This window comes from Cygnus atratus, chromosome 21 (genome assembly GCF_013377495.2).
Source record: "Cygnus atratus isolate AKBS03 ecotype Queensland, Australia chromosome 21, CAtr_DNAZoo_HiC_assembly, whole genome shotgun sequence".
Taxonomy (NCBI): domain Eukaryota; kingdom Metazoa; phylum Chordata; class Aves; order Anseriformes; family Anatidae; genus Cygnus; species Cygnus atratus.
The window spans coordinates 2,885,787-2,911,583 of record NC_066382.1 but is presented as its reverse complement, the minus strand read 5'-3'; the positions used below and the strand labels follow the sequence as shown (position 1 = coordinate 2,911,583).

The following is a 25,797-nucleotide window of genomic DNA, read 5'->3' as shown; positions in this document are numbered from 1 at the left end:
AAAGAACTGAAGACATACACTGCAGTTATCACATAAAATTAAAAGCTTTTTAGTGTTTAAAATAGCATTTACACATAAGCAGCTATATATTAACTATACAGACACTTGGGTTTTAATACAATATCTACAAAAAAGAATTCAATTATGCAATAGACATTTAACAGGAACAGTGCAGTCCATGCTAGTAAGAGGTCACTCTTTGAGTAGAACCAATTCTAGAATAGGTGATAGTCTGGGTTTTCATTATTTAAAATCATGTAACTTTGTTCCTCTACTGTACATAAAATTCTTTACATGTATTTCTAATCACTGATTAGAATTAATAATTTTAAGTCAATCTTATTACAATCCAGTTAAATGCAAAACAAAAACAATTACATCAACTCATGAGCTGTCAAGTCTCAAGATGGGACTGCCCATTTGAACAGAACAAAAATAATATCAAAAGTCAATGTCTGTGCATCATTGCTTGCCATCCAATATACCTTTGGATAAAGTGTCAAGGGGACCGTTACCTTTGAAAAGGAAATTTATTAACGGGAGGTAAAAGACAATAGCAGTGCTTTTAAGACTATTTGCCAAAAAACCCTTACTCCTCAGAGTTAATATATCGGGTGGGTACATTACCCCCACAGATACTACCTCCTTTGGACAGGAGACGTCATCCCAAACTATTTTCTCAAAGTTTTCTACGATCTTCCAAACATACCTGTTAGTCCTTGCTAAAAGCCGTTGGCAGGTATGCGTGAACATTAAGCCCAGCTGCAGGGCACGGGCAGATGCTGAAGGTCTCATTTCCAGAATTAGAAAAATGTCAGCTATTTAAGGCTCCTGTTGTGAGGTTGTTTCAGTGCCGCGTATAACAAACCCACCGCTTCTCAGTGTAGGCGGAAGGGTAGGCCATACATTCTAGAGCCCAGTCAGTGCCAGTTACTTGACAATTAAAATCAGAGAGAAATTTCAGGCCCTGATAAAAGAAAAAGACAGTTCCACGGGACTGCAGCCTTCACAATTTCCTCCACCTGGCACAGTACTTCCTACTGCAAGTAGCTTCGTTGGCACCAGCGGCACTTCTTTCTGCACGTTGTACTGTACCCAGTAAGAGAAACTTGCACAGTTCGGCCCCAGCCCCCTGCTATTGCAAAGATAAATGCACATGCACCGAAAGCCAAGGGTGGGATTCAGGAAATCTTGTCTTCATTCACTTGTGAAAATTAAGTGCTAGCAATGGTTCAGGCCCAACTTTCCAGTAAGTCAAGCCAGCCCCTCCACTGTATGCTACGGGGGGGAAACACTTAAGTTTTTTGTTTCTTCCACGCAGTGGCCACTATGTATTGCACTGTTCACAACATGGTCATTTACATTCTCCTACTGCTCTGTCAATAGCAGGCTCTACGTGCTCTACAGCGCTAACCAACTCGCAAACCTGGCCGTACACTCAGAGCAATTCCTATTTGCCTGAAATGGATGCCTGGTCTTGGGTGAAGCTAACTCAGGCGGATTTAGCAGCCTCATTTCCTCAGCAGATGAATGCTTTCCCACACCCATGTTCCAGACTGTCAGCCTCGTTCCAGAGTTACCCACAAACACAGAAGTATATAACACCGTCAGTTCAACATCGCAGCGAAGACCAGCAAGACACAGAACAGTTTCTGCCAACAGCACGACAACAAGACAAAAAAAAACCAGCAAGTGTGTAAACTGCAACTCTTGAAAAAACATGAGGAAATTAAACACGTTTCTTCCATGGGCAAAAGCTCAGCCCCCAGTTTTTATCCCTTTTGGAAGTATTTTATTAAAATGACAGTCTTTTCCTCTGGTCCTGCAAGTTCTGCCTTAAGACAAAGCAGGCCAGAAAAATCATGATATATAAGAGACCAGAAAAGTTAAAATTGATTTAAAAGTAGAACCACTAGTGATTGTCAGGAAAGTCACAGACTCCTTCACAGTGTCTCCTGCAGACATAGCAGAAATAAAGATTTTTTTTTACCCTGATTTATTTCATTGCTTTCAATGTCGATCTTTCAAAATGGTTTACTCCGTTTAGTTAGTGTCTTTGCTGTGTTGCTGGGAGGAGGAAAGGAAAGGAAAGGATTCTCTTGCACAGTCAAGTTTCAGGTAGTGCCATTCTTTTGAACAAGTCATCACCAGGTCTGCAATCTACACTAGCCCATCAGATAGATTATGAAGAAAGCACCACTGTCAGAAACGTTATACAGGTTTTGGGGAGATTTTTGGAAAGAAAGCAGTCCAAAAGCACTCAGGTAGTTCGGAAGCCCAGTAATTCGGGTACCTAGTCTGAGTGACAGTTTCCTAAATGCCTAGCTCCCTTTTGAAAGTGAGACTTAAGTCTCTGATTAACACAGACATTTGTAAATGTTACTTGACTTCTGTATAAGGGATGTGTTTACACACAGATCTGTCATAAGAAAAGAAGTAGTGACAAAAAACCTATCAGAATGAACAATATAAAAAATGGCATTTGAAGAGTAATTTTTCAAGGTGACAAAAGAACATGAACTACATGTATTTAGTGAGAAAGCCACGTTCTCTTTTTAACATTCATATTGGGTAGTCACACTCCCCATATAGCATGGAACGTAACAAAGAAGCTTCTTATCAGTGAAGAAAATGCTTATATACAGTAAAGACTGATTTTAAAGCACCTGTCCTAAAGCCTGCCAGAAACAGGTAGCTAACAAAGGATTTAACTGAGGCATGGCCCCATGGTCAAATGCCACTGAGTGACTGCAGATTAACACCCATTTCCCATTACATGAGCCCCTAAAAGTGAGTGTGGGTGTGCTCTTACCATCTTGTTCAGATACTTTTAAAAAAGCTTCTTAAACAACAGAGAAGGTTCCTGGACACACTTATGAAGTGTCCACAGCCTAAGAGCGAAGAATACACGGTCATGAAATCCTGGGGATAGACAACAGCAGTTAAGTCAAAGCTCCCCAGCAGGAGTTTTAGCTCAGGTCCCACTCCGTGTCAGGTATATGATGCACTCATTGTACCATTTATGAGCTGCTCTCCAAACACCCTCTGGCCTCTCTGCTGACAACTAGCCCCCAGCTTTGTTTAGAACGTTTTCCTTTGTGCCACACTGCAATTGGGATTAGGTATATTTGGGTTTCTATTTCAAAGCAGAGATTAAGCTGGGGAAAAAAGAGGAAGACACTGCTCAGAAATGAGGAATGGAAAAAGAGGTGATCGAGATGAATAGCCACGTCCCAGTGGGAGCCAGGATTTACCTATGTCTCTGATAGAAATATCCCTTTCAGCAGGGGAAAGCTGCAGCCACACTAACAATTGCATAGCAGCAATCATCCTATTTCTGTGGAAACAACTTGTAAAACCAGTAAGCAAGTGTGCATTATAACCAGAAAAAACAGACATATCTGTCAGCAGGGATGTGACGGAAATGCCCAGGAACAGACTGCAGCTACAAAGTCACTACCGTGATACTAAATGAAATAACATTACACGTTTTGCACGAGGAACACATACAGCAGCAAGACTCCACCACTTCCTGGACAGGATAATATCTAAAGAAAAAACGAAGATCGATTTATACTCCCTAGTCAGTAGAAGAAGGTAGTCACAACTTTGCTTTCTGCTGGGAACTGGTTTGAGCCTGCTCCTTTCCAAGCACGGGTTGTCTGTACGCTCGCAGGTGCCACAGCTGCTTAGCTCGCTGACTGATGCATCCAAGAAACAGCGTTACGAGGCAGTATCACAGATACCAGCCAACAATCTCTTTTTTTTTTTTCCTTGTAGGGCAAAAAGCAGAGGAAAATAAAAGTGCTACTATGCATTACTGGAAATCCAGGAGTTATGTGAAATAATAGTCCTTGAATCAGCCAAAAAGATACACTAATTGCACTGAAAGTAGGTGCCACAGTTACCAAAGCTCATTAGGATGTGAATATACACCAGCCAACCACAATCAAAAACAAGAGGGGAAGAAAGCAAAATAAAAGGATAAAAAAAAAAAAAGATGCCATCAGTTTGCTGATATTTAACAATCCCAGGAGGCTTTTTTTGTTCATCATTTGTCTCTTTTTTTTGTTGTTTTTTCGTTTTGTTGGTTTTTCTGCAACACACAATTGCAAACCAGGAAGGCGTGACATGCAAGACAGCCAAGTTTCTTCTGGTGAGTGTTCGACAATGACCAGATTTCCCACCCGCCCCCAAAACAACCCACCCCAGCCCTCCCCCGAGCAGAGTCTGAAGGCACTTCCTCTCTCACATGATGTCGACAAAGAATTCACAAGGGTTGCCCATAGCCTTCTGGAAGGACTGCCGGCTCCCCGTCAGCTCCGGAGGCACGGAGCTCAGTTCTCTCACAGGGGGCCCTCCGGGGGGGCCGCTCGTCCCGTAGACTTTGGAGCCCAGCTTGGGGAGGTTGTAGAGGGGTGGCACTCCCGGAGGCCCGTAAGAATGATGGCTGTGGTGGCTTCTCTCGCTGTGGGTGGCAGAGACGTGACTCCGGTGGCTGAGCTGGCTGACGGGCCTCTCGCGACGCACGACGCTGGCGCCACCCCCGCTGCGGGCAGTGTGGTCAGACTCGCTGCCGCTGCCCGCCGACTTGCGGTCCTTCTCTCTGCCAAGAGCTCTCCTGCTGTTCTCGCTGTTGCTTCGGTTCGAGCCGCTGCTTTTGCTTCCTAAAGCCCGTGAGGAGGGGGGGGGAGGGGAAAGGACACACAGAAAAGCAGAGTTAGCTCAGTTCCAACTGCCCCCTCCAGCATCAGCTCCTACCAGGTACGACCGCTGGAATGGCGACAATGCTAACAAAACCAGGCCTGAACGTGCTGTCGGTGGCTTATGGCATTTAGCGGTGATAAATGGTAGAATGAAGCTGACGAGGCTGTGCCATGCACAGGTACACGTAGACACCTTCAGAGCTCGCACAGTGAAAGCAGCAGCTACCTTACAACTAGGGGCTGAAGGCACCTGCTCCGCCGCCGCCTCGCTGCCTGCAGAGAGGGCAGCAGCAAAAATGGAAGGAAGGAGCAGGCATTCAGGTTCTGACTCGCAAGCAAACGAGGTTTAAGCTAATTAGAACTGTCTGCGCCTTTGCTACCTTCTGTTGGCAGACATTTTTCTAAAGGAAACTCCTTTTGACTTCTCCTGTATCACCGTTGGTCACACTGGGCAGACGTTCACTCAAGGCTAAATCACCTGAGGCTAACAGATGTCCTTTTGTCGGTCTCAGTAGATAGATCCTTCTAAAATTCATCACTACAGTGTTTTGTTGTTGGAGAGCTCCTGAAAACCAGTTATTTATTGAACTGCTCTACGACGAATCAGTACCGTGCAGGATATTCCCAGCAGAGGCCACTAAACCGACTCAGAAAACCAGAGGACTGCTGCTGGCACGTACGCTGAGTTGTTGCCACAAACAAGTTTCACTAAACTGTGGAACTGATTTTACATGAAAGTTGAAGGTCATGCTCTGTTACCATCAGAGATAGGATAGACGTCAGGAGATGTTCCCAAGTTAATTATTCTTTTAAAAACAGAACAAAGAACCCTACATGATATCTCATTAAGTTTCTGCCCTTTGGAACTGAGTAATGACTTAAGCCAAAGCCCCTAGTGCAAGGTTGTCTTCTTGCCAGCAAGGATCCCCAGCCAGTGGAATATGGGACCAGCTTTTGACTCTGGATGAGCCACCGAGTCTCTAGGGCCACTGAAATAGGAAAACCAGAATGATTCAGAGCTGCTCCAATCTTGAACTACAGATGTTCATGACCTTCTGTCTGCCACAGCTGATGCTTAGAGCAGGCAAACGGAAAGAAGAGAGAAACCATCTACAATACAACAGCCTGAGAATCAGCAGCATAGCTGTTATCATCTGGTCATGCTAAGGCTCACTCTCTCCCTGACATGCCTTTAAAGCCTGTCACAGAACAATCAAAAAGTCCTTCTAGTCCTTGATTCTAAAGTCAATCTAACAACAACGTCACCTTCTTGGCAGCCAGGGACTGGCCTGTCTTAGAGGGCGAACTTTAAAATGAATTTTTAAAATCTGCATTTGAGGTGCTGAGAAAAGTTGTGCTCAGCACTGCCACGATACACTGCCATCAGCCCTCCCTCTGTTACTGCCAGATACAAACTCCAGCCATCGCTGGATGATCTCTCGCTGTCCTTTCATACAGTGAGCGCCTACCTGAACAGGGACGTGACCTTGTCCTAAACACTGTGGTGACAGCAATGACCTTTTGCAGAGGAGCCGGTCCTCACATGCGTGCTTTTCCAACAGCAAGCCTGCTCGTGACTTTCGAAATACCCTAAGCCCTGGGTACCATGAGCAGAGTCAGATGGTATGGCCCAGACGAAATAAGCAGCAACCTAAATTAGAACAGAACCTTGAACAGAACTGCAGCTTCACAGAAAACTTTGCTAGATCTTCCTCCTCACCTGCTGCTTCCCAGAACACATCTCGTTCTATCCCTCGACTCAAATCTTTGTCTTTTGTCTGTAAGTATCAGCAAATGCATTGCATTCATATCAGAAACGTGGCATTTTGGGGGCTCTGGAGCAGCACCCTCATTCAACAGGTGAATTCAGCTATGAAGTAACACTGCACATAAAAGAAAGAACACATGAAACCCAATTCTAACTCTATATTGAGAGTGACCAGTGCAATCTTGTGTCCCAAAGCTCTTTGTACCTGCCTGAAACATCTGGACAGTACTCAAATGTCTGAGTAAACCAGCACTGGAAGGACACTGGCAGATATGTCCAATCCAGATGGATTACATCAGACTAATAAATTAGGAGCTAGGATTTATTTATTTATTTTAATGAAGGGCAGTGAAGAGACCGGTGATGGGATTTTCTCATTTCAGCTGACAGCAAGCTATCTGATGCCATTCTCTCTGTGGCTGCTGCAGCACAGTCACACAGGGGGCAGACAGCTTGATATGCTAACGTCACGCTACTGGACTACTGTGCATTGAGACAGGCTGAGCGTCCAAGACAATTCAAAAGAAAAGAAAAGAAAAAAATACAGCTAAACATTTGGGTCACAAGAGTCTAAATGATCATGCTGTGAAGTCATTATTATCATGGAGGCGTTTGAAGCTTACCAATCCCCTAGAGTCAGCCATTCCTCTATGAATCCTTCAGTCTAATGCTTGCTCAGAACAAAACAAGGGAATAACAGTTACAAAACAAGAAACAACACAGCAGTGTAGTTTCCAAATGAAGAACAAGGAAGGAGTTGAAACTCTTCAAAATGAAACACTCTTGGTGCCTTTTGTAAGGTCTCTGCCAGTAACACGTGCCGCATGGATAAAATACCATACCTTTCCTATTCCAGCGGCAGAGATCTAATGGCCTGCTACCCACAGAACCAGCTGCCAAAATAAAACAAATGCCCACATTCTTTTCAGCACAATCAGCTTGCAGTTCTAAAATCTCTGGATACCACTGCGAGTGTCCTCACAGACACTTATTTTGAGATAAAGTGAGAAGCAGTAGTGCTAAAATCTGGTGAGCAAGTTCCTGTTCTGAAATCCTTCTGTACAATTTTGCAAAATCTATCAGGAAGAAGCTGCATCCAAGTTTACTGGATGTTTATCATAAAAACACAGGGAATCCTCACCTTTTCTTTACTGGCAGCATTTCCAAAAGCAAAATTCACTTTGGAAGCGATTAAAAAACCATAAAAGCAGAAAGCAGTAGGGCCTTGTCTGTACAGCCACAAAATACATAATTTTTACTTACTAAGTTTTAAAAATGAATAACAAAATGATCCTACAGCAGGAAAGGAGGAGGTCAGGTTTTTAATCCATGCAGTACTATCTTTTTTCCCCTATCATGTATTCTAAAATAGACTCTCCTCCCTGTGAGCAGTGTTTCAGCCCTGTAAACCTGCTGGCTGGCCACCTCACCCTTGTCTCACACAAGCAAAAAGAATGATTATACTGAATTTTAACAAAAAGCCAAAAGCACCACGGTTCTAATCCCTGTTCCATCAGCAATCCAGTGGCCTAATTTCTAGGCATATCAAGCAAGTGCAGCCCCCACTGCTGGTAATGTCTCTGACCTCTAAATAGGGTCAAAACTTTTATTTTTAATTTGTTTTAACAGGGTGGACAATTGAGTCATTAATGTTGGTTGTTCCCCGTTGGCACTTTGCCTGGGGTCCAGAACTACAGCACAACTACAAACAGGATGCAGCACTGACTCACTTAAAACATGGCTGGCAGTTTGAATACAGAGCTGAAAGGCTAACCCACCCCACCACATACACAAACGCTTTTGATTAAAATTGCAGTCACACCAAATCCATGCAAGTAGCGTACAGAACCACAAGACCGGAACACAAACGATACTAAGGAAGTCAAGCAAATGGTCAGGGATAATGGCAGCTGCAGAAATATACACCAGATTAACCAGCTTACCTTCACTTTGCTGGCTCCCTGCACTGCCACTACCATAGCTAAAGCCTGGGTCTTGGTATGCTGGTGGGAAACACGGAGGGGGTAGAGGATACTGATATGGGTATCCTTGGCCTAACGGCCAGGGAGCAGCAGGATGTGGAAGTGGAGCAAGGGTATCTTGATCCGAGGCTCCGCTGGAACCATTGTTGAGGTTCAGTGCAGCCATATCTGGAAAAGAAGCAAAAGGTGAAAACTGTGCTCCTCCCTAGCAGCTGATTCCTGAATATTACTAATGGCTTGCACAGCACTTAGGGTGCCTACGAGGGACTCAGTCTCCAGAGTTCACTCACAATATCACACGTGGTAGAGCAGACATTAATATTTACCACTGAGCACCAAGAATTTCTGTAAGTCAGGGAGGAATAATCCCCATTTTATGGACCGGAAACTGAGCGTGACTGACAAGCAGGAGTCTGGCATCACCAGAAATAAATCCAGCTTCCGAGCCCCAGTGCAACACACTATTCAATGAGCCCATCTTTTTTCAAATGGTCTCATTGCTGGCCTAGCAAGAAATGTCAACCACTTGTCATGCAGCCTCAGAACAATGGCTTGTTCTGAAATGTTCACTTGTGAAATCCTGTAGGACTCCTCTGTGCATCCTGAGAGCACAGAAGAGACAACACACATGCAGCTCTGCCCTTCACAGACGGTGAACTTACTGCCACAGAGGTCTCCAAAGACGTAATAGCACTGCTCCGAGAAGGTGATTTTGTTCACAGTGTGCCTGAGGTAGCCGTGTTTTAACATGCTGCTGGCGTATTTTCTAGCCTCCCGTCGGTCTTTGAAGCCTTCCACATGTGTGTAAAGCCAGTCAACCACATCTGCTCCTAAAACGAGAAAAAGGAAGAGGAGACCCAGGAACATCCAAAACCAAATTAATCTTTATTGAATTTTAATCTTCACATTATCTAATTCACTCAAACAGGATTAAAAAACAGGTCATAACAGGATTAAAAAAAAAAAGGTTGCATAGTTTCTGCAGCTGACTTCTAAAAAGCCATTTTTTTTATCCCCAGAATTCCCTTGACCTGCTTACCTATCACTGCATTGGAGATGGTAATTTTTAACCACATCCTGTCCCGGATTTCAAGGCCTGAGTCTGGTAGCTGCATAACCTTGACAATAGTAGCCATGTCACTCTTCACAGTTAAGGGAGATTCTTCTAATTCTAAAAGCAAAAAGGTTACATGCTTCTTTGAAATGAACCGCTTGAAAAGAACTTCTCAGCTCCCAATCTGGATGAAACATTTCAAGATACAGGTTGACCAACAGATGCAAAAACACAAAGGTTCCCAAATGCACCCCTGTCAGTGGCATAAATTACAGCTTTTACCAATGCTTTAGAGACTGAGTTGTCAGGAATGATACCCTTCTGCATGGAGAAAGATGATGACCATGCCTTCAGCATGGATATCAGCTTCCACTTGTCTTTTTAAGGTTTGGACATCAGCACAATTGGGGAGAACTGACATTAGAAAAGAAAGCTTCCATCATCAAGATAAGGCTAGAGGTTTCCTTAATAAATAAATAAATAAATAAATAAATAAATAAAACTTCCCAGGATTCTGATGATGGCAGCCTTGTGATCTACTAAGTCACTTAACCCAGCAGAAGCATTACTTTGCCCCGCATTTTTTTTGGCACAACACTTAAAAATAAATAAACAAAATGCTGCTCCCCATTGCCTCAGCAGCTGTCACAGCTCCATTCGTATTTCACACATTCTTACAGGCAGAGCTGACTTACCAGAGGCTTTGCAACTTCAATCACCCTTTCTATACGTAGTAAGATATCCTATTATCACTGGATACAGCTCTCAGCCCTCCTTCCTGCTCCCATCTTCTCAGTCCTAGCAAATTCATTTGTGCTCTGTGTTTGCAGTTCAAACTCTCCAACAGGAATCCAGAACCCTTCTTCCCTCCCTTCTCCCAGCTCCCCGTATCACCCACCTTTCAAAAGCACAAGGGAACCAAGTTTGCTCTTTTCCAGCAAGTCAAAATATTGATAACAGGTACAAGCATGAAACAATGAAAACTGAAAATGCTTCCTTCAGTACATGCACTGCTAATATGCATGAAAATACCCCATGCCATCCATGCATGCAGTTTCAATACTTATCAAGTGAACAAACACTAACATTTTGCTTTTGCTTTAAGTTAGTTTGGTTAGTGGCAAAAAGCAACATGTTCATTTGGAAAAAAAAATCAATATTCAATCAATATTCAAGTATGTGGGGAGCAATAAATCGTTTTTTTTCTTGGAGACCTGCGATCTGCAAACAAACAACACTAGCCAAATAATCATCAGTATTTTCTAGCCTGCTAGCTGCTGTCCAAACGTGAAAATTTCTTGGATGCATCTAAAAATGCATCCACTTTGGTCTGAACTTTGTCAGTCAACTGTGGGCCTGGCTACCTGACCGCCTGCACGGGTATGTGAAAATCTGAGGAACAGCACAGACTCCTTTCCAGGGGGACCAGATCTACGACAAAACTCTCTCTCAGGGCTTTGGTTATTGATTTTAAGTGGCGTCTTTTCCCATTGGCAGATCCTGTTAAGAAAAGAGGTGTATGCTCCAGGAAAATGAAGTCCTACCACGTGTAACACCACCCCTGGTTTGTATCCTTATTCAAGTGAGGAAGTACACAACTGCCCAAACCAAAAGGCCCCAGGAAATTCACCGTACCTCAGGCTGAACGCTATTAAGCAGAAATAGTTTAAAGGATTTTGGACTGAGAGTTCAAAGTCCATGCAAGAGAAACAGAGCACTTTCCAACAATGTCAGTGGGCTTCATTCAAAACAGCAGGACTTTCAAGGAACCCTGCAACACTTGAAGTTAATCTCCTGGAAAGGAACAGCACTTCTTTGCAGGAAGGGATCCTGCAGTAGCACAACTGGGGCTGGAAAGTTCTATCTTTAGCAGAGCAAACAAGGACCAGGGTTTGCCTTGACTGACGTACCGAGTCCAACACTCACAAACCACTGTGAGACAACATTCTCCTGCATCAGCCAGAACACTGCTGGAGAACAAGATGCTTCTTAAAGCAATAACTACTGTGAAAAAACCCAGTCTGCCTTGGCTCGGATATCCCTGTTTTTGAAGGAACATGCCCGAGAAAAGAGTTAACAGAGCAATTCCTACTGTGTGGTGGTGATTTGTACGGCACAAAATCTTAGATACTTTAATGACTAGCACTGATGTGATTGATGGTGGCTGTGCAAATGCTTCAGATATCGGAATTTCACTTTTGATCCAGAGGCCAGAGAACAAAGGAATTCTAATCAGAAGAAAAGCGGAGTTATTCCATCCATTTAGAATTATTCAATCCTGGCCTTGCTATATAAACAGAGTAAAGCAGCAGGCATTCACAGTACTTAAAACAAGGAACCATGAAACAGCTTTGCCTAAGGTGATTCCATTAATTCACTGCTTCCACTTCTACAGCCAGATTCTGTAGAACAGACACTAGATTCGCTTCAAATACCAGTGACTCTACCCTCAGAGGAACTGAAATAGAGAATTTTCAACTGGAACTTGAAAAGTGAGAAGGCCCCATCGTGCACAAGGCTCTCCGAGATAATGCACAGCCTTTTTCTCTCTCTCCCTCTGCCCCTCTTTCTCTCTTCCTCCCTTCTTCCCCAGCTTTGTTTTTCCTGGCAAGAAGGTTCAGGGGATAGGTGCTCCCTGTACTTAGGGCCCTGAGGTGTTGCCTGCCATGCTCTGCAGGGTTCACAGGACTGAACCGAGGCAAGCAGTGTTAAACAGGTCACAATAAAGCTCAGGGGTACTCCCCAGTTTCTTGCATTCGGGAAAGTCACTGACATAGAAATGAGAAGCTGTCTCCAGAAACATGGTTCTGCTCCCAAATAACCTTTATTTTAAAAGTATGATTGAGAGGGTGTCTACATTCCACACTTCCCAATCACATTACTATATACCAAGGCACACAGTACAGGAATATTTCAAGAGGAATGTAAATAGAGTAACAGACTCTTGTTTGACAGCGGTCAGTAGATACATTTGATTCCAGAAATCTTTAGTACCTGTAAGGCTGAAAACACATCTCAAGATAAAGCAGTCATCATCTAAGTGGTTCGCTTGCTTTCTACTGCAGATGTATTTTCCCTCCAGTGGTGCTGCCTACTACTACACCTACAGAAAGGATAACCCCCTTTTCAATCCACGGTGAGGCATAATCCCAGGAACAATCCACTTGTAAAATAACAGAGAGAGTAAGAGAAAAAGAGGCAGACACCTATGTACTCTGATAGGACTTAAATGGGCCCTGCAAATGCAACTTTCATGCTGCAGCCATGCCTCTGTCCAGGAAAGATTCTGTCCCTAATCATCAACAGCACACTGGTCTTTAAAGTATTTGAAGGGTTGTTGGTTTTTTGTTTGGTTTGGTTTGGTTTTTGTTCTTTTTAATGATACCCTCCCTTTCTCACTGGAAAAAATCTTACCAAATGTAAAATAATACTCAGTCCTTCTAGTTTAGACTCCAGATCTGGCAAACACTTAAGTATCCCTTTCTTGATAAACATACAAGTATTCAGATGGTTTTCAGTGAATGCATACTGAATGAGCTTTGTTCCACAAACGAGATAATCTCCTCAGAAGTTTAAAGCCACTTCAAGATTTGCACGTATATATAAACAAATACAACAAATTTCCTTGCTAGAGATGAAAAATCTGATAGAAAGGCTGCATCTCTAGATAAACTCTTCCATATTAATATTACAGGAAACAAACACATATTATTGAGGTATAAAGTGCCTCAGTGCTTTCCTGTCAAGTAACAAAGATTAAGAGCTGTTTTAAGTATGAACACTTAACACATACACTTAAATATGAACTAGGATTTCAGTGGACAGTTTTCTTAGGGATGTGTGATCCTCATCTATTTGCCTTGCCTTAGTGCCACGCATTTCAAACCAAATGCTACCTTTTATCCCACATTCATATCAGAAAGCAAAGGAAAAGTAAAAGAAAGGAAGAGTTTATATTCTTTAAACAAAAGTTTCCAAGATAGGAATCATGACAACTTGTTGGTTACATGGATATGACTATTTTGGAGACTGTCACAGATAGACAAACCAGGAGAGAAGGCTGAACTCTAACCTTAATTTCACATGGGACATTTGTTTTTTCTCAGTTCAATAAATCCTAAAAGTATAAAAAAAGTATAAAAGAAGGCTATGCAAATATCGGTGAAGATTTCCTAAACGATACACTAACATTGTTATCCAGTGACATTCATCTGAAGCAAAATCTTTAAATTTCTAAAAAAGCAGCCAAATGCAAGGAGGAAGCCCTCACATTCATCTGAGGGGGAAAAGTTGGAGGCCTGACTTGTAACTTTAAAAGCCACCTCTCCCTGCACGTAAACCCTGGCAAAACACCACTGCATTAACTTCTGACCTTTCAAAAAAGGCTTTATGCTCCCCTTAAGAATTACAAATGTAAAAAAAAAGCATTCAAGAGTTCTGTGACGGCTGTCGTTTTCATCGTGCTCGTGGCTGGGGTCGTTTTTGCACACAGCTCTGCACTGCTGGCCCCGAGCAGAAGACGCCTGCCCTGTGCTGGCCGCAGTGTGACTTACTTTCCGAATCGGGAATTGAGCTTGTTAGTGAGGAGCTGGTAGATGTGGTGATGCTCATGGAGGGGCTCATACCGTAACGGGGGTACGCTCCCGTCATGGCTGTGGTATGAGAGATCCACGCTGCAGGGTCAATTGGCCTCACTGGTTCAGCTGCAAAACAGGGAGAAAAAGGCAAATGGAATCAGATTTGCATTAAACAGTACAATCCTAGTAAGAGCAAATGTTTTTTGAGAGCCCAAGACCTTGCCATTCTGTTCTCACAACAGAGACAGCCCCAGCTGAAGGGAACAGAAAACACCTTGACAGCAGAATAAGTTTAATCTAGGAATTGCTGCACCAGCCTCACAGGACGTAACCATGCCATGCTCCTGCAACTGTCGTATTTTTCCATGCAGGAAATATTTTTACTTGTAGGAAAGAAGCTATCAGTCCAGTCATAATATTTCACTGTTATTCTGCACAGTGAGAGATTCTCATTTTGCTATGATGTGAAGTACTACCAAGTGTTCTGCCCCAGCAGACAGGAAGGTCTCTGCCTACTTCTAAGAGCTTTGGACCCAAAACAACCACTCAAAGGGTGAATCTTCTACTGTAGGTGAAATAGAATGGTAACTATAGAGCTCTGTACGTGCAGAAATAAGGCATCATGGAATTCCCCTCTCAGTGTTTTCAGAAGCCATAACGAAATTTTCCAGGACTGGAATAATCTTGCAAAATAAATAGAAAAGAGCATTCGAAGAGACTGGAATCAGTGAGGAATGAAAATTACACCCAGACCTTAAGAACATCCACAAAGCAAGACATTTTTAAAGCTGGAAACAAAACTGAATTTGCCCCTTATCCTGGACTACTTTTCTTCTGAATTACAGTAGCTGTTGTTCCATTGCCTTGTAAGATAATTCTTAAAACCAGAAATGATAAACAAGAGCTCTGCTTATGGCGGGTGCTTCTTCAATATATCCCACACGTTAATGCAACCAATTTACCCTATGACAGCTATTTGCCTTGGGTCACAATGGGCATATCTTCAATAAACAAAGGGCAAACTGATACACAAGCTCTCCCTGTAGCAAATCTGAAATATGTGATTTGTGGGTTTTTCTTTTGTTGATGCTGGTTTTCCTGAAGACTTCATCAAGTGAGTTCCTGTAAGTCTGCAGGAGTCTATTGTATTCTTTCAATAGATGATGCTACCCACAGCATCTTAGGACTGGTAACAAGCTGGCTTCAGTATCCTGAGCACAACACTCACCAGCAGGAGGCAGCTGTGTTTGTCACATGAGCACAGACCTTTTATAGCTACTGAACTATTTATTAAATCAGAATTTTCAAATTAGATAATTTTCAAGAGTGTTTATGCATATTAGACAACGTTGTTTGCCTCAGATTTTAAAAATACTCCGTTTAAATTCTTTCTTACAAGTGCATACATGACAAAATGAGGCTTTTTAACACCTAAGTATAGTTTTCCTCCCAAACTTCTATCAATAAAAAGGTTAAGTTGAGAAGGATACAGGCACTGCAGCCTCAGAAAGACTATCTTAAGTCCCTGCCTCCTAACACAAAAAGCAACCAAACAACACATTCAAACTTCAAATTAGAAGCATGGAACTTGTAGGGAAAGGAAATCAGATGCCAAAACTGCTGAAAAATGTTCTAGACCTTGCTGGCTCCACAGGAACTCAGCAAGGAGCATAAATATGTACTCACCCCTGGGGATGGTGAAATAACTCCTGGGAGTAGGGTCCCAACATTTGGCTACCGTTAGGCTGATAGGTCTAGGAATAAAGAAAACAGGTAAGGGTGACTCTCAACTTTCCCAAAGAAGTTGTGACTACCACAGTGAATTCTCTCAAACCAACTTAGTCCTATCAAACAGTTGTCAGGTACATTCTGAGAAGGCTTTTGAGATGCTTGTCAAAGTATTTTCAGCACAGACTAGTATCAGACCAGTTTCTGTTTTTCCATATATCATGAGCACTACTGGTGAAATCTGTTAAATGATCAGCTCCTGAGATATTAAAACTCTCATCATACGAATAAATGGTGCTACTGAAACCAGACAACTCCCAGTTTGTGTTGGTTTTGGCTGGTACATTGAAACCAGTCTCACCTACCCATCACTTACACTAAGAAGCTCAGAGTTGAAATCAGCAATCACATTGGCTGCTTATTCAGATCAAAATGTTGATTTGTGAGGTTTGCCCAACACCAATAACTGTATACGGGGTATAGGTAGCGAGAGATTTTGTGATATGCTCACCCTGGCTTGGAGACTATTTCCCGTAAAACCCGTACTGCATCGTCATTGCTCATGTTCTCAAAATTGACATCATTCACCTGAAATGTTGCAAAAAGCAGAGGTCAGGCTTAGCAACAGGAACCCGAAAGACATTCTAGTTATTTGTTTCCAAACTTATTTGCCTTCTAACTGTTTCCATTCCCCTGAGCAGGTGCAGAAATGTTGCTTCTCAGAGAACATCAACTATCCAACAGAGTTCGCTAGGATTTATGCATTTAAGTGAGAACAGTCTTTGTGACACATTTCTCTGAGCATGGGTGAATTCTGGTTAACTAAATCCATGGATCTGGTGGGATGACAGAGCTGAAGCCACCAACGTACAAGAGAGCAGCACGTATTTCTGGACACAGACCAACCTGCAGAAGCATGTCTCCTGGTTCAATTCGGCCGTCGGCTGCCACAGCCCCTCCTTTCATAATAGAGCCAATGTATATGCCACCATCACCCCGGTCATTGCTTTGTCCTACAATGCTGATTCCCAGGAAGTTATACTTTTCTATACAGGCAAAAAGGGGAGGATGGGGGGGGAAGAAAAGCAAACAAGGTGACTGAAATGATAGTGAAGAGCTAACACCAGGTTACTTCAGTCCTGAAAAATCAGTTCATTGCTTTCTCTCAACACATCAGCTGGGCTGCGTTTGATTTACAATACCTCAGTTTGCCCTACTGGGATAAGTCTGCCTGGCATGGTCAGGGAAAGGTTGCTAAACCCATCATTTTTTCTTGCACATTCAGGGAAAAGTTGCTAAACCCATCATTTTTTCTTACAAGACAAAAAATGAAAAGTCACATTCAAAAAATTAGCAAGAGAAGCGACATTGAAAAGACGTGTCTACACTTAGAAATTAGGCAGCTGATCAGCATCAGGCAATGTTTTTCCACACCTCAGAAGAGGAAGGAAAAATTTGGTGCTACTGAAAGGTGCTGAACTGACAGTCCTGCACTTTTCTAACTGGTTAAACAACGAAACCTGTGAGCTGCAGAAATGCAAACCTTCCGTGTTAGGAGCAAGAACAGAAGGGCAATATCTGACCCCTTACCGTTCCTAGAAATAAAAGCAGAACTCCATATCCTGGGTCTACATTTCCAGCTCCTTCCCTGGGCTTCTTGGGAAGAAAACTGATCTGCCTGTACAAATAGCTCCCAATTATCCAGTACTGGACTGGGAACCCAGGCACACCCAACAGAGTTAGCAACTTTCAGCTGCCATTCCCTTTAGTTTGACTGGAGTTCTTTCAAATCAAGGAACTTTCTATGTGCTCCAAAGGCTACTACACCATGACAAAATATATCTGTATCACTTGAAATTCATCATAAAAAAACATTGCTCATCCTCTTACCCATGTTGAGTGTGACAGTGATGATATTTAGGGACATGGTAGAATCAGTGATGCTGCTGAACGAGGATGACTGCAAAATATAACAGAAAATTCTCAAGGTTTTAAATAGCTCAAAATAAGGCAAAAAAAATAACTACTGAGGACTAATTCATCGGGAACTGATTAATAGGTTTCCATCTGGAAAGCATCCAGAAACCTCTATGGACTCCTCAAAATTATTCTTCATTTAGAATCTGTAAGGAAAAAAAATCTGAACACAATCCACACTTTCTGCAAAGGGTTCTTTACAAAACACACGAAGCAAGTTCCTATACTGAGGTTTCTCAGCTGAAATTCACACTGAATCATTTCTGCATCCCGACTACATGACTGACAGGCAGACATTCAAACATTAAGTGCCCAGTGAAGTGTGAATTATTATGTCCACAGGCTCCTCCCTAACGAGTGAGCAACACATGATCCTTCAGAAAGTGAGCAAATACCTCCTCCCCCCAAGAAAATAAAAATGTGTTTATCTTGTCTTCTACAATACTTTTTCCTCACTACTACTCCAGTTCTAGTGATAAAATACATACATACTCATTCTCTAATCTGTAAAGACTGATATTTATAGGAGAATGAAGCAACTACTTTACGAACTGTCATTTAAATCACCCTTGTCCTGTTATCATGGGACTAGCACAGGAAAGGACAAGAAAAGATTTGAAATTTCCTATAAACTTGGGTTTCTCCTTTCAGCAGGGTGCCAGTCTCAGCACTTTGTGCATCAGATGTCTAGGACAGGACCGCAGACACCTTCGCATTAACCCCTCGCCCACACCAGCCAGAAGCATAAGGAAGTTGTCCTGCAGAGAATGGGCTCGAAAGAGACAACAAGCAACGTGACCACACCACAGTAAAAGGAGGAAGGGGGAGGAGAAAAAGAATTTGAACCTAGTGCTGCAGAACTTCAAACCTTAGAGATTTAGTCCAGGGTAGACTGGAGCCAAAGCGATTCTTTCCAATGACTTCAATTGGGCACAGATCTGTTCTGAATCCCTTCCTAATTCACACGCTACACTCAAAATCATGGTTCACCTTCTTGGAAAATGATGATGCCAGCCTTACCCTGTCAATCTGCCGCATCCTTTGTTTCCTCCTCCTGCGTTTATGCTTCCGTATGAGCCGCGACGAAGTGCTTTGCTCAGTGGAGCTACTCAACCTGAGGGAAATTCAGAGCAAATGTCAACTCTGTAAAGCTGAGCCATTTGCGATTTGCTGCCCCCTGCCAAAAACAGGCAGATTCCCACAAACACAGAAGAGAGAAATAATTCAGACACCAACAGCTAGCTTACGATGCATTGCTCTGCTTGCTGCTCAACTGCTGCTCAATCCCAGCACGTGCTGTATCTTAGCCTCTTCCTAGGAGCACAGAGAAGTTACCAGCTAAACTACACAAGGATTAGAGAGTGTAATTTCCCAGCTTTCTTCCTTCTGGCAGCAAGACTGAATACAACCTGCATTGCAACAGGCATCTATCGCCCTGATTTGACCAGCCAAAGGACAGAGGTGGCCATCTTCTGCTACTTCAGTGGTGGTCCTGACCTCATGCCCAAAGAAAAATGCGCACCGTAAGAATAGGTGCACATTAAATAATGATTTTAATTTCAACAGACAACCTGGAGAATCTCTTAATGCTGTTTCATGTGGGCCTTGTCACGGTGCTCTTTTCTTCTGCTGCTGACTACCCTGTTAACAGGGACACGGCACCGGGGCTTGAATTTGGTGAAATAAGTAGCACTTGATAACAGCTACTTCCAACTAGTGACAGAGGAATAGGGAATGCTTCACTTTGCAGGTCCTCTTCTTTTTTCCCCCCCAAGGTTTTCCAGATGTGTAGAACCCAAATGTATCACATCCTACACATATATCCTTAAGCTCTCTCTCCCTGTGAGTTAGGAAAGTTAATTATTCTCATTTTACAGGTAGTGGACCAAGACACAGAATGAGATAAATGGATTTGCCCAAATTAATTTCAGAAGCCTGGAACAAAGCCTAGCTTTCAGAGGTGCAACACCACAGATCCCTCTCTCCTCTGTTTATTATGTTAAGAATGGCAGAAGAGACAAAGTAACGCTCCACCATGAACCAAGATTTAAAAAATCCAACCCTATACAAGGTAAGTAATTGAACTGGCACTGGCACAAAGAAAACAGTGCCAGTCTTCTTCCCACTTGCCACGTCCCTGTCTTCAAAGTCCTAGCTGCATGCAGGAATGCTACAATACCCCAAGCAAAACCCGATACCAGCAACCTCACAAAGGAGCTTGCTGTCTTGAGATGACAACCCCAGCACACTGGGAAACCCAGCTTGCATGAAGTATGTATGTTTTAGTCAAACATGCTCAGCTGCGTATTACAGACTGCTTGGAGGGCATGAATATCTTGACGTTCTCTCTGAGTTCACAAAAGTATTTCAGGCATGCTAACCTCACACTCCTTTTTCCCCTCCCAGCAAGGCAAAATAATGTAAGGAGCCAAGAGGTGGGATTTTCAAAAGAGATCAAAGATTTGATAATTCTCCATCCATGGAAACGGCTCACAGCACCTGGTTTCTAAGACCTAGCCTTTTTGACAAGGAAAATAAAGAGGTCTCTCAGGTGCTGGGCTCCCAAAATCGGACTTGTTCAATATTCACCACTGTTTTTGAAAGTACTGGCAAAGACTGACATAAAACCCCCTTATATTTTACTACCAATATTCTCCCTCTTCCTATCTCCTCTCTGATTTCATTATCCTCCTCTTCTCTCCCAGATCATCTCAGTACCGGTAGGATTAAGCTACAATTTTCCAGCACACAACAATTATGGAGAATCTAAAGAAAGGCAACGCGTGCTGCCCTCATCCCAGTGAACCTGCTTGCTCTTTGAGAAGGGCAGCAAAAAACAAAGTCACAAGACTGGGGGAGCTTTCCTGCCTGAACACAAGCCAGGCACCAAGATGTCTTCAAAGGCTGTACGAGAGATGGGAGTGCCAGCCCTCCACCGATTCGAGCATGAATTCAGCGCTCCCACCTGCAAACAAACCCTCTGCTCGCAGACTCTGTTCCCTCTGCAGACAGGAGTGTGAAAGCCCTGCGCTTTCCCCTAACACAGCAAGACTTGTCACTCGTTTCAGAAACAGCTGGGCTAGCTCGTAACAGAAAGGACAAAACCATAAAATTTTATCTGCCCTTCTGGCTACTATAATCACACTTCAGAGTCACTCACAGCAGCCAGGCAGTTGGTTTTTGTTGCTTACACACGTATTTTGCCTACTGCTGTATCATATTTTATGGGGTTTATCCCAGTGGTGTCACCTAAGGAGTGTGCAGCACTGCCTGTCCCCAACTTTTTCAAAATGGAATCCTCTCCTGGTTACTGTGGATAAAGAGGATTCATTAAAATTCATACACATCTTTTCATTTATTCAGTTTCTCATTACTGTGTCCCTGAAAGGGGTAATGCCTCTGGCTAACACTGCCTATTGTAAAAAGCAATTCTAAGTTTGCAATTTCCACAGAGTAGAGAAGGAAAATGGAGAGAAAACCTATACTGAAAGTCACACCTGCCCGCAGCAGGAGATCACGAAATTCACCCAGTGGCAAAATTCTCCCTCTGCTTTCCAGACAATGAGTTTTATCTGGATAGCACGTTGTGGAAATGAGGGATAGGAAGGGACAGGAACAGAAGAGTTTCAGCAAATGGTTCGCTGAATGATTTCTACAAACTGAAGAGTGAAGAAGGAGGTATATTTGAGCTTTTGGGAAAAAAAAGGATGCAAAAAATCTGGAATCATAACCACCAATTTCCTGCTCTAGCTGGCCAAAACCCCAACTACACTTCTAACACAAAGGCTAATAAGTCCCACAGGAAAGATTTAAAACAGAAATAATGATTATTGCTTATGATTATTGAAAACAATTCCAAAGGAAGGAAAAAATGTAAAAAAAAAAAAACTTGTTAAAAAGTTTATCCATACAGCTTTAAAAGAACTAACTTTAATCTCTTAAATGAGAAATAAACGCAATCAATTTTTTTCACAGTTAATTCCATTAGTTACATTGAACTGAGAACACTAATTGCAAGTTGCTGACAATAATCCTCCTGCCTCACACTTCACATTTGCTAGACATTTATTTGCTTAACAGAAGACAGAAATGAGACTGAAAAGTTTAAGCTCCGTACATCAATCTGTATTCAAAATACCACCTAGTGCCTGCAAATAAGACTAACATTCAATTATTGCATATTCTGACGACAAAGGAAATAAAATTATTGCAATCATGTTCCTTGGATGATTCCTTTCAAGAAGAAACATTTTGTTTCTTTTCCTACATCCCAAAAGAAAAGATTAATCAAAACACCCAGTTTCTGTTCCCACAATTAGAGAAGACAATTAAACTGCCACTATACTTAGAGGATTTCTGACAAGAGATTTGCCTGTATTATAAGTAGGATGTCTCATGCCATACAGGTAAAATGTGTCAAACAAATCTTGTTAAAAACAACTCAGCTTAAAAGTAGAAATTTAACACAGAGAAGCAAAAGGAATGTGAAGAGCTGTATTGTCCTGTAATATCTGAGAATAAATTGAGTCAATGAAACAAAAAATTGTTCTTTCTCTCTAAGAAAATGAATGAGAGAACTGTTTAGGTTGGAGAGCACCTTCAGGATCATGAAGTCCAACCATCGCCCTGAGTCCCATCACCAAAACATGTCCCTTAGTGCACACAGGGCTTCTTGGACAAGAATTTAACCCACTCTGCTGCACTGCTCCAAGATAAAAATAAAACACAACAATGACAAACATACACTATTAGAAAAGCATCCTCAAGCTCGTTGCTTCTAAGGCAGTAACATCCTTCACAGCTGATTTCTCTCAGTGACCTCCCCTGTGTACAGCCTTCTTTACAATGCAGGTCCTGACCCTAAAGTTCATCGGCTGTTAGTAAACAAACTTACCCCCTTCAACCTTGTTTTCCCCAGGCCTCCGTGTCTCCAGCAGATCTGGAGCATGCTCGATTTTCTATTTGGCTGGATTTGCCTCTAAAGAAAACTTCTCCCTGCCAGCACAATCTCTCATCTGCTCGGGAACATCATCGGTGTAACACAACAGCATACCTCGGAGCATTCCATTTAGCTGCTCTTCCTGACTAGCTGGCCTGGCAGCTATTCTGGGTGCCAAGAGCTTCTGCCCTAGCCTAGAAAGGAAAAGGCCTCCGCAGCAGCTTCGAAGAGTCTCTTTCTTCACAGGTCAGACGCAGGAAGCTTTTCGTTATTCATACAGACAGAAAGATTTAGCTGGGTCCAGGACGATACACTTCAGTGGCCACCCTGACTGTGCTAACCCTGCCCCACTGCATATCTTGCTGCCACGGAAATGATTCATTTATTGATAAAAAAGCAAAATCACCTGCAGGGTTGTTGTTGGGTTTGTGCTGTTTTGTGTTTTGCTTTTTTTTGTTTGTTTGTTTTTTTCAAAATAGGGGGAGTTAAAAGCCCTAAAGGCTTTGGGAAGGCTCGGAGTGCATTCCCATTAATTACTGATCTTGCCAACCCTTTATGCATATAAATATCCACGTGAACTACAAAGCACCCAGACAACTGACTTTCTGTGTCTTCAAGTGTTGGCAACTTCACCGTAACTACAAAATAAGTTCTGAAACCTAATTCTGAACCAAATCTTAAACATTCATTTAGTTACCTTTTCAACCCTTTGGAACGCCCAGCCTTGGAGCAGAGGTTGAAGGAACTGCTGTTCCTCAACAGGCATTTAAGCCATGACTAACTGCAAGACCAAGTAGATCCACTGAGTTCAGTAAGCCACTCAGCTGTTTGTAAACAAGGCAAATGTTTAAATATCTCCAGGACTAGTTGCTCTTTGCTATTTATTTCCCTTCTACCTAAAATTTAAGAATATTGTGTTGCACCTTTTTTGTTCATAGACATCTGTAGTTAAAAACCACCAGATCTGTAACGTTTGACAGTTCATAGAGGTCTGTAAGGGGTTTTCATAGCCCATCTGGCTGTATGGGATTCTTTAATAACTCTAAGGGGAGTGTTGAGAGAATGCTGTCACTGAGGCCAAATGAACAACCTTAGTTTTGATTGATTTTGCATTTTTAAAAATTTATAGTTTGACTCTGAGAAATTTATCAGCCCATAAACATTTTAAAGAACAAAAGTATTCTTTAAAAATTAACAAGGATGTCTTGAAATGTAGAGGATTTAAAAAAAAAAAAAAACAAGGAATAATTCACCACACTATTTGTCTGCATGAAAAGAAAAAAATAATTAAGAAGTAAATATGTGGCATCACAGCCTGCCTTTGCAATAGCATTAGCTTTGATGAATTCCTCTACAGCTCACAGATCTCAGACTATCCAATTATATAGGAATTCCTTTACAATTCTGCTTTAGTTAAGTACATACTTATTCGGAATCCACGATGAAGGTATTTTGTTACAATACTCACATCATTACTTCACAAATAGGTAGACAGTTGCATAGTGCTTTGATTTTAAAATGTAATCGTTCTTGCTATTAAAAGGAAAGAAAAGTAACAGGAACAGAACTTTTCTCTTAATTGGAACTGCGCCTGTTGGCAGCTTGGATAGGGATCCCAGTAAGTTAGCATTTTTTCTTGGAGCAGTGATTATATTCAACATGTTACTGACGAATTAGCAGTCCTCAAATCATACCTAGCAGGAAAATAAAATTTAAAAAAATGGAAAAAAATACGTAATTCTTTTCATCTTGCCAGTTAGCATGTTCAGAAAGGCCCAGATACACGGTCTAGTGGCTGGGAAACAGACACAAACAGTATTTAAGAGCTCAGTCACTATGGCAATGCCCTACCTGCTTGTGTTGTCATCATCATCGGAGTCAATGAAGCTGCTGGATTCCAGCTCACTACTCATCATGGTAGAAGAGCTGTCATAACCAGGAGGGTGCTCGCGATGTCTGTCCAGTTTGGGATGGCCATTGATCCGAGGGACTGTGAAAAGGAAATAAATGGAGTATTACCAGGCAAAGAGGAAGAGCAAGGAAGAAATGGAACAGCACTGCGAGTAGCACTGAAGTCATACTGTGAGTTGCAGCCAACTCTGCAGGAGGATCCTGATGCAGAAACCAAGCTCTTTGCAGCACCTGATTTCATTCAACTGCTGGATCCAGCACCCTGGCCTGCCTGCCTACCTTCCTTTTTCCTAACTTTTTCCTTTGCCTATGGCTCAGTTTGTGGGCATGCCATAAACAGATAAAGGCAGAAGTAACAGGCACGAACGAGTACACTAACAGTGCTAGAAAATGAATTAGATTGGCCTTGAGCACTTGATGTCAAAAGAAAGGTACACACAAAGATCCTGGAAAAGCAGCAGACAACACAATTTGAGCTTGGTATGAGTATGCCAAGCAGCACAGAAACCATTCCACGTGCATAAGGTACTTCAGAACAACTTCTTAGGCAGCATGCTTCTATTATCACAGATTATTTATATTTGGCTTTGATCATTATCAGGCATGCAACCCAGAAAGAAAGTTGCCAGCATGTTTGTAATTTTTTTCCACAAAACTATTCTCTATTTATGCAGCAGCCTGGCATGGGGGGGCACCTCTGCTCATCAGCAGGCGGTTGTCTCAAGGGCCCACTGGAAATGGCCAGTGCTGTCTCCCCCATCACAGATGTCCAAACTAGGACATCCTCAATGTGTCACATCTCACCCCTCGTGGGTCACCTTATCAGGAAATTTTTTGTCCTTAACTGTCCGTGAGCAGATTGCTGCTTTATTGAATTTGCAATTCAGAGTCCATTGCCAAATACATCCAGTAGATGAAATTCTGTCTGTAAGTCAGATGATTTGCACAGGAGATTTGTTTTCCATGTTCCAAACCACTGGACACCTGCTGTCTGGTGTTTCACTATGAGTAAGAAGCTTCCAAACTCCAAATCTGAATTTATTTCCTGCTAGCACCCTAAAAAGACTATTCTCATGCTGCCTCTAAGCAAACTTTATTCAAAATTTATATTTATGCCACTGAGGAATAAAGTAATTCAGCTGTCACCCAGCTCTG

At 42.5% G+C, this 25,797-nt stretch overlaps 1 protein-coding gene across 2 annotated transcripts in view; it reads right to left on the bottom strand.

Annotated features, from left to right (window-relative positions):
• DVL1 (dishevelled segment polarity protein 1) overlaps window positions 1-25,797 on the bottom strand; it is an 83,945-nt gene continuing 58,148 nt past the window's right edge. The window contains exons 5-15 of one of the 2 annotated variants that reach the window (XM_035557635.2): window positions 24,583-24,721; window positions 18,813-18,906; window positions 17,706-17,775; window positions 16,722-16,861; window positions 16,327-16,403; window positions 15,774-15,841; window positions 14,064-14,213; window positions 9,496-9,627; window positions 9,119-9,286; window positions 8,418-8,624; window positions 1-4,667 (exon numbers count right to left, since the gene is read on the bottom strand). In XM_035557635.2, the coding sequence (XP_035413528.1) occupies window positions 4,249-4,667; window positions 8,418-8,624; window positions 9,119-9,286; window positions 9,496-9,627; window positions 14,064-14,213; window positions 15,774-15,841; window positions 16,327-16,403; window positions 16,722-16,861; window positions 17,706-17,775; window positions 18,813-18,906; window positions 24,583-24,721 (1,664 nt within the window). In that variant the 3' untranslated portion in view covers window positions 1-4,248. The remainder of the gene's footprint in view (window positions 4,668-8,417; window positions 8,625-9,118; window positions 9,287-9,495; window positions 9,628-14,063; window positions 14,214-15,773; window positions 15,842-16,326; window positions 16,404-16,721; window positions 16,862-17,705; window positions 17,776-18,812; window positions 18,907-24,582; window positions 24,722-25,797) is intronic. The other variant, XM_035557636.2, reaches the window with a different exon arrangement.